The sequence below is a fragment of the Bos mutus genome, chromosome 11 (assembly GCF_027580195.1).
Source record: "Bos mutus isolate GX-2022 chromosome 11, NWIPB_WYAK_1.1, whole genome shotgun sequence".
NCBI lineage: Eukaryota > Metazoa > Chordata > Mammalia > Artiodactyla > Bovidae > Bos > Bos mutus.
Window position 1 is genome coordinate 3,950,991 of NC_091627.1, and position 8,365 is coordinate 3,959,355.

Sequence of the window (8,365 nt, forward strand, 5' to 3'; positions counted from 1 at the left end):
ACAGCGCGTGGCATGCAGAATCCTAGCTCCCGGACCAGGGATTGAACCTGCACCCTTTGCATTGGAAGCGTGGAGTCTTAACCACTGGACCACCAGGTAAGTCCCCTTGGTGTCGTTGGAAGCCACCAAGTTGGCGATGACTTGTCACAGCACTCACAGGAAACTGAGAGCGCCCCCAGCTGCGCCCAACTGGCCCCTGCCTGCCGTCTTGCCACAGGGGTCTCTCGTGGCTCTGCCCAGCACTTACCAGTTTGGTCTCTCAATGTGTCTGTGAGCGACTACAGAGCTTTCTCTGCTTTTCGAGACTGCACCATCCCTCCCCAAAGCCTCAAGCACTAGCTCATACCTGTAGGCACTGAACAAATGCTGGTCAAATGTAAGTAAAGGGGTGTCTTTATTTTTATTTACAGCTGTTGAGAGGAGCAGGCTTCTGATAGCAGTAACTGCTGGTTTCCCCGTGGCTGCAGTGCCCATCAGAAGTGGGGATCAGCTGGCACATTGGCTGAAGCAGAGGGGTGCTAGGCCTCCCACTGAGGTGGGAGACGGCTCTGACCATCTGTGGCGGCCAGGAGGAGGCCTGCTGAAAGCCAAGCTGACCCAATCCCTGGGGGCAGCAAATAGGGGAGGATTTCTCTGGGCCCGCCTGGGGCTACTCTGGCCTCCTGGGCTCTGACAGGGGCGGCACTGAGCTCCTGGGCCTGCAGACAGCATCGGCTTGGAAAAGACCAGCTGCCACACTTTGCGGCAGGGGAAATGTCGGTCCAGAGAGGGAAAGTGACTTGCTCGAGCTCACACAGCGATTTGAGTCTGGAAACAAGTTTGATGAGTCCTGTCCAGAGCTGCCTCCAGGAGACTGGGGATCTGGGTGTGTGAGCCTGGCCTCTCTCCAGGTGGCACGGTCTCGGGGCCGGCAGGCCGGTGGGGAGCCGGGCTCGGGGCAGCCTCACTTGAGGTTGTGCTGGCTCTCACGGTGCCGTCGCAGGTCCACTTTGCGCTGGAAGCCCTTGGCGCACAGCTCACAGCTGAAAGGTTTGAAGCCTGTGTGCTTCCGGCTGTGGGTGATGAGGTTGGAGCTCTGGCTGAAGGCCTTCCCACACACCTGGCACTTGTGTGGCTTCTCACCTGCGGGGCAGCAGAGACAGGGTCAGGATCGCCTGGGGCCAGGTGCCCTGCATTTGTTCTCTGGGACTTTATTATGTTTAATCTCACATTTGCTTTTGAAAATTATTAGAAAAGGGTGGCAAGAAAAAGTCTGACCACCCACCCCTTCCAGGGAATTGTATTCCAGTTTTAGGGGTAGGGACTGGGTCCACTTTGTTTATCAATGGAGCCCAGCACCTGGCCTGGGGCTCTGCACAAAAGAGGCACTGGCTAACAGCTGAGGAATGAATGACTGGGGGAATGGATGAATGGAGATGCGAATGAACGGATGGCTGGAGGGGTGAATGGATGATAGAAGGAATGGATGACCGGCTCTGGGAGGAATGAATGAGTGGAGGAACGAATGCATGGTGGGAGGGATGAATGAATGATAGAATGGGAAATAGAGCGAATGTGGAAGTGAACTGGGGAATGAATGGATGACAAAGGGGAAAGGATGAGGGGAGGAATGAATGAATGAGTATCTGGAGGGATGAATGACAAATGGGGAATGAATGAGTGGAGGAAGGAATGATGGTGGCAGGAGGAATTCGCCTGCCGCTCTCTCTTCTACCCATGGGTCACAGTGCTGACACTTTGCTCTCTCCTTCCGGTATTTTTTCTGTGCATTTTCTTTCCTTTAAGCAGCACAGCGTCCAGCCCTCCTGTCGGAGGGGAGCAGCCTTCCCTGTCATCCTGACACCTGTCCGCCCTTCTGCCAGCCAGGTCCTAAGGCCTGGACCTTCGAACAGTGATCAGCGGGGATGCTCAGAGGTTCGGCCTAGGCCCTGGGGGTCGCTTGGAGGGGCTGGGGGGCCCCGGGCGGGTGAGCGGCCGTGGGGCAGAGCGGAGCCCAGGCCTCACCAGTGTGGATGTAGGTGTGCTTCTTCATGTCAGACTTCTGGTGGAAGCGCTTGCCGCAGAACTGGCAGGGGTAGGGCCGCGTGTCCGAGTGGATGAGCAGGTGTGTGGACAGGGTGGACGAGCGCTTGAAGGCCTTGCCGCACATCCGGCACTCGAAGCTGCGCTCCTGCCGGAGGAAACGAGGCCCCGGGGGGTCAGGTGGGGCCTCGCGGCCCGGGGCTGCCAAGCTGGGCGCAGGACTGGACCCGGCCGGGATCCCCTGAGGAACAGGACACTCCGTTGGGGTGGCCTCGAGGAGCAAGACGCAGGGGCCCCCCCATTCCTGCCCCTCCCAGGAGTGGCCGAGGCCTGGCGGCCTGGCGTGTCCTGCTGGGGAATCCTCCCTTGTGGTTTGCTTAAGAGTCTGAATTCCGGGGGCCCCGACTCTGGCTTCTGCCTCTTACTCGCCACATGACCTCAGGCAAGTCATTTAACCTCCCTGAGACTCAGTTTCCTCATCTGTACATTGGACTAGTGAGTAGTGACCTCAAAGGGTCATTGGGAGGATGGGAGGTCGAGAACTAAGCCGGCAGCTGGCGTGACTGTGGACGTGATCACAAAGGGACGCTGTCACCATCCTGGCCTGTTTCTCCACCTGCACTTTCAGATCTACCCAGGTGTTAGCCCTCAGGTCAGTTTCAGGCGCTTTCCCTGGAATGGGATTCTGAAGAAGGGATCTTGGCATCAGGCAGGGCTAAATGGATGAGATGAGCATTTAAATCTGACTCCCGGATTCTAAGAGTCAAGGGCCTCAAAGGTGAGAAATCTGCCCTGAGCGCCCAGAAGGCGGGGTCGTTCCTCAGTGTCCCAGACACCCACCTGAAATCCCACCCAAGCCCCTAGCCTCTTCCAGTTGCACGCAGGGCCAGCCTGGTCCATCAGGGACTGTTAAGGGCAGGTGATGGGCACCCAGATCAAGGAGGCAGATGATAAGGGGTCCCAATCTGTCACTTTCAGAGGCATGGAGAGAGACCCACCCCAAGCGCCCTAGGATTCCTGGGGAGAGCACCGGGGCTCGGGTACTCGGCCAGCTGCCCACCTGGGAGTGGACGTGTGTGTGCTGTTCCAGGCTCACGGAGTGGCCGAAGGTTTTCCCGCAGACGTTGCAGGCGAAGGGCCGGGTCCCGCTGTGGGAGCGGCGGGCGTGCACTTCCAGCCCATGGGGGGTGGAGAACACCTGCGGGTGGGGGCAGAGGGTGAGGCCCGGGGGCTGCGGAGGGGAGAGGGTGCCCAGCTCGGCCATAGGTGGACATACAGAGGAGGGAGCAATCCCGCGAGCACTGGATTGCTGACTGCTGGCATGTGCTGTGCGTCCTGGGAAGGTCTCTTTGCCTGTCTGTGTCTGGCTTTCCTGGCTATAGAATGGCGTGGGAGGGGGGGTCTGGAAGGCCCCTTCTGGCCCTGTCTGGAGGCTGAATTGCCTGGTGGTTAAGAAGCGGGAGTTGGGCAGAGCCAGGTGGGAATGGTGATTCTGATATCTACTTGCTGTGTGTTCTGGGCAAGTGACTCAACCTTTCTGAACTTGAGCCCTTCGTCCACCTCCTGGAGTTCATGCACGTCGAGTGCTTAGCACAGGGCCTAACACACGGTCAGGGCTCAGAGTGATGACGAAGACGAACACTGTGAATTCTTGATCCCCAGAGGACCCGAGTCACAGCACAGGGGGTGCCCAGCTATGGACACTCGTGGCTGCCAGGGTGCTGGGGAGGGGGTGCGAGCGGGGCCCAGCCGCCCACCTTGCTGCATTTGATGCAGTGGTACGCGTCCATCCCCGGGGAATAGTGGAGGCTGAAGTCCAAAGGTGGCTCGGTGCTGGGCACCAGAGGGCTGCCATACAGGCTGACGGAGCGCTCCAGGAAGGCAGACTGCATGGTGGAGGGGGCCTGCCGGTAGCTGTGGCCGTAGGAGGAAGCCAGGGTGTCCCAGGAGAAGCTGGGCTTGTAGAACGGGGGTGAGTCAGAGGAGGGCGAGTCCCCATCCTGGGGTCGGGACGTCACAGCAGGTCCTTCTGTGGAGGGTGGGATGCTCGTCTAGTGGTGATGCTAAGAACAGGGTGCCCGCTCCCCGCCACCCTCCACCATGACCCCATGCGGAGGCTTTGGTGTGCAGCCCAAATTATTTACTGCTGGTGCTCACTGTGACTCCTTGAATTTTCAGTCTAGAAACGCATCCCAACCCCTGCAGAGCGCCCACCTCACCCACTGTGTGGGCCTGCCCACCACACGGGAGTTCTCATCTGGGAATAAGCTCGCTGTCCTGGAGGGATCCAAGCAGAAGCCAGAGAGCCCGGACTGTCGACCCTTCCTGACTCCACAGCTCCAAGGGACCTTGCTTCCTCAAGCCTGTCCACCCTCTAAGTCCCCTTGCACCCGCTGGGGAGAGGCGGGGGCCCTGGGCTGGGCACCTGGGCTGGAAGCCAGCCGGGTCATCGAGCTCTGCTCCAGCTCCAGCTGCGGCTCCCGTTTGAGGTCCGTCCAGTCCAGGCGCTGGTTTGGGAACAGGGAGCTGAGGACGGGGCTGATGCTCGGTACCTGGTCCTTGGCCACTGTGGGGGAGACAAGACAGTCAGACTTTAGCTCTGCTTAGAGGTCTGGTAAGAGTAGTGGGGTGGGGGGACACCAGAGAGACCCACTGTGGCTGCTCCTGGAGACTCACACACAGGGGCTTCTACCCAGGATGCTGGGAGCAGGGCGGAGACCAGGAGGAGCCCCCCCACCCCCTGGAGAGCTCCATTTTTCCAAGCACCCAACTTCAGCTCTGGATCAGCCCTCCGATCACAAATCACATGTCAGCTGCTGAGGACCAGATCCAATCAGGATGCGGTCATCACTCCCTTTGGGTGAGAAGAGATGGTGCAGCCATCCATTCATTCATTCATTCAACCAGCATTTACTGAGCTCCTCCTGATTCCAGACTTGGAAGAGCGGCTACTTCCGGATGGGATGTTCCTGCCTCCCCCTCTCACGGGGCAGGGAGGCCAGCGGGTGCGGCCTCGGACTAGCCTGGGCTCTGACTCACCAGGGCCAAGGGCCGGCGGCCAGAGCAGCTCATCCTCCCGGGCGCGGGGCTGGTGGTAGGTGTGAGCCTTCTTGCTCTTCACCAGGAAGGAGCGTGGCATTGTCAGTGGGTGCCCCACACCTACCAGGAGAGAGGGTAAGAAGGGTTAGGGGGGACAAGAGGAAAATGCTCCTTTACGTTTCAGGGCCTCCTCCTAAAATCAGAACCTGTTGACGTGGGTTGGATGAGTGTGCCTGCGTGTTCAGTCACTAAATCGTGTCCGACTCTTTGCAACCCCGTGGTCGCCCCTCAGGGTCCTCTGTCCTGGGATTTCCCAGGCAAGAATATGGGAGTGCATTTCCACTTCCTCCTCCAGTGGATCTTCCCAACCCAGGGATTGAACCCGTGTCTCCTTCATTGGCAGGCGGGCTCTTTACCTCTGAGACAGCAGGGAAGCCTCTTAAAGGGGCTTGAACAGTGTCCCCTTAAAGTTCGTGTCCACCCGGAACCTGTGACTGTGACCTTGCTTGAAGATAGGGTCTTTGTAGATGCAATCAAGTGAAGCTGAGGTCACACTGGGTTCGGTGAAACCCTAGATTCAATATGATTCGTGTCCTTCTAAGAAGAAGGAAATTTGGACACATGACCCAGACACGCACAGGAAGAAGGCCGCGTGAAGACGGAGGCAGAGGTTGGAGGGATGAAACCCCAAGCCAAGGATGACTGGCCACCACCAGAAGCTAGGAGGTCTGAAACAGACCATTCCTCAGAACATCCAGAAGGAGCTGATTTTGCCGACATTGACTTTGGATTTCTAGACCCCAGAACCCTGAAATAATCCACTCCTGTGTGTTAAGCCACCTGGTTTGTGAGTTTTGCTTTAATATTTATTTGTATTGATTTAGTTACTTCCCTGGTAGCTCAGATAGTAGAGCGTCTGCCTATAATGTGGGAGACCTGGGTTCGATCCCTGGGTCAGGAAGATCCCCTGGAGAAGGCAATGGCAACCCACTCCAGTACTCTTGCCTGGAAAATCCCATGGACGGAGGAGCGTGGTGGGCTGCAGTCCATGGGGTCATAGTCGGACACGACTGAGCGATGTGACTTCACGTCAGTTGGCTGCACCAGGCCTCAGCTGCAGCTTGCGGGATCTTTGATATTCAGTTGTGGCATTCCGGACCCAGTTCCCTGACCAGGGATCGAACCCAGGCCCCCTGAACTGGTAGTGCTGAGTCTCAGTCACTGAACCACCGGGGAAGTTCTGGTGCTTCGTTACGGCAGCTACAAAGCCTAACGCCCCTCACTGCTCTCTGGCTGGGAAACCAGTACACTCCCTTCTAGAAGATCCCAGACCAGATTGCTCCTGCCGCATATCGAGTTGCGCTAGGAAGAGAGAATGAAGGCCAGGGGTACCTCCGTTTGTGACCCACTGTGGACCCTGCGCCCAGAAAACTGCTTCCACATCCCACTGGGGTCTGCATTCAGAGACTGTGGAAACTTGCTTTCTGAGCTCGGGTTTGGGAGTCAGATGCTCGTAGGCTAGAATCTCATAACCCATAACCTCTCTGGACCTGTTATCTTTTCTGTAAGGTGGGGCCTCCGGGTTCCCGGCGAGCCCACTGTATGCACTCAATGCCTATCAGAGGGGAGCCTGGCAGGTGGGCTGCAACGGGGGAGGCCACATCGATTGCAAAACCCGCACGATCATGTGAGTCGAGAGCTGATGCCGCCCTTGTCCGCCGCCCAGCCCAGAGCCTGCTCCCCAGGGAAGGAGGGGCCTTTTCTCTCTCCCTGTGGGTGGAGGGGATGGTTGGAGTTGTGTGCAGGGTTCAAGGCCCAACGCTGGAGGCCTGAGGTCATTTTGTGCACACAGAGGAAGAAGTCAGTGTCCACCAAGTCCGGGGACTGAGCACTGGGCAGCCCAGGCCCAGCACTCAGCCCGTGGGTCAGTGGCCGGGGCAGGGGCAGAGCCAGGCTAGCCTGACTGTCCGGTCTTCCTGGCTTTGGGTGCAGAGCCCTCTGGGGCACAGAGCAGCTCCGGCCCCTGCCCCCCACGTGTTTCACCTCCCAGAGCCCAGCCATGACGGTCTCCTGAGGGCTCCCGGAAGACAGAGCATCATCATGTGGTCTTCCATCTGCCCCACCCCCAGGCCCGCGTGGGCAGAAGTTGGGAGGCATTATTCAGTCACTGCTGGTCTGACAGCGGCTCTGCTTGGGCCTGGAGGAGGAGTCACGCTGGGCAAGGCTGCAGGCGTGATAGGGCCAAGCGCGGGAAAAAGAGCGCGGGAAACAGCTCGCGGGGAGCTCCAAACAGCAGCAAGGCTCTGGGCGATAAGGCCGTGGTCCGGGTGGGGGGCTGGGAGCCGGCAGATTAGAGGGTGCTTGGAGCCCTGCCTGGGGAGCCGTCCCCATCACCCCTTCCCCAAGGGGACGATCCAGAGCAGGCACCAACCGTGCCCAGCCCACCTACCCCTCTGGGAGCAGCAGGAGTCTGGGCCTTGGCCGGTCCGCCCTAGGGGCCAGGCTCAGGCCCAGCCCCACCTTAATGGAAGCCTCAGTGTCCAGATCTGCTGAATGGGGACCACAAACCAACCTCCTGGGGCTGCTGGGCTGAAAAAGGACCGTTAATTATTCCAAGCGTGTAAGGGGCCCGGCGTGGTGCCTGGGGGGCCTTGGCCCGTGGAGCAGAGGCTTGGTGGGGGCGGGCACCACGTGGTCCTGGCGGGTCAGGTGGCATCCCCCGTGCCTGGGCTGAAGCCAGCAGGCATGGTTGGGCGTGAGCCCTGATTGGGAGCCAGACATGCGCCAAGCCCCTCCCCTCTGGGCCCTGAAATGAGGGGGTGGGACCTGAAGGCCTCCAGGGTCCTGTCCAGCTGTCAGATTTTGACCTCAAAGGCAGGGCTGGCCTGCCGTCTTCCCCAGGCTGTGGGGCAGCCGCGGCCGCCTTATCTTCCAGCGACAGTCTTCTTCCTCCTGCCTCCCTGTCTCCCTCCACTCAGGGCTCCCCACACCCCCTCTTCCTTCCCCCTTCTAACTCTTGGCTTTGGGAGCACCCCCCCTCCCTGCCCCCAGAGGAGGCCAGACACCTCTACACTCTGGGGGCAGGCTGGAGGGGCTGGTTCCCCTCGCCTTTTGTTCTGGGGGGAGCCTCCAAGACCGTGTCTTTCAATCAAAAGATGATTTAAAAAAAAAAAACATAGCATTTTATTAGTCGATCGACTAGAACCAGAGATGCTGTTACAGCCGCTGAGCTAGAATACAGGGGCCTACTTCTTGCAGCCTCACTCCCATAAGCCTGGCCTGTGAGCTGAGTAGCTATGACCCC

General features: G+C 59.0%; 1 protein-coding gene across 1 annotated transcript; it reads right to left on the reverse strand.

Annotated features, from left to right (window-relative positions):
- Positions 1–523: 523 nt before the first annotated feature.
- On the reverse strand, positions 524–5,175 carry GFI1B (growth factor independent 1B transcriptional repressor). The gene is made up of 6 exons (XM_070380101.1): positions 5,062–5,175; positions 4,448–4,588; positions 3,780–4,051; positions 3,083–3,220; positions 2,005–2,263; positions 524–1,122 (listed from the first exon to the last, which is right to left on the reverse strand). The coding sequence occupies exons 1-6, from the start codon at positions 5,159–5,161 to the stop codon at positions 944–946; spliced, it is 1,089 nt and encodes a 362-aa protein (XP_070236202.1). The 5' UTR covers positions 5,162–5,175; the 3' UTR covers positions 524–943.
- Between the last annotated feature and the right edge of the window lie 3,190 nt (positions 5,176–8,365).

Bases quoted from the DNA above. Each gene is read 5' to 3' on its own strand.
- GFI1B (XM_070380101.1), bottom strand. From the start codon at position 5,161: ATGCCACGCTCCTTCCTGGTGAAGAGCAAGAAGGCTCACACCTACCAC. The intron at 4,589-5,061 runs GTGAGTCAGAGC...TCTCCCCCACAG, and splicing joins GCCGCCGGCCCTTGGCCCTG to TGGCCAAGGACCAGGTACCG. The intron at 4,052-4,447 runs GTGCCCAGCCCA...CACCCTCCACAG, and splicing joins CCGGCTGGCTTCCAGCCCAG to AAGGACCTGCTGTGACGTCC.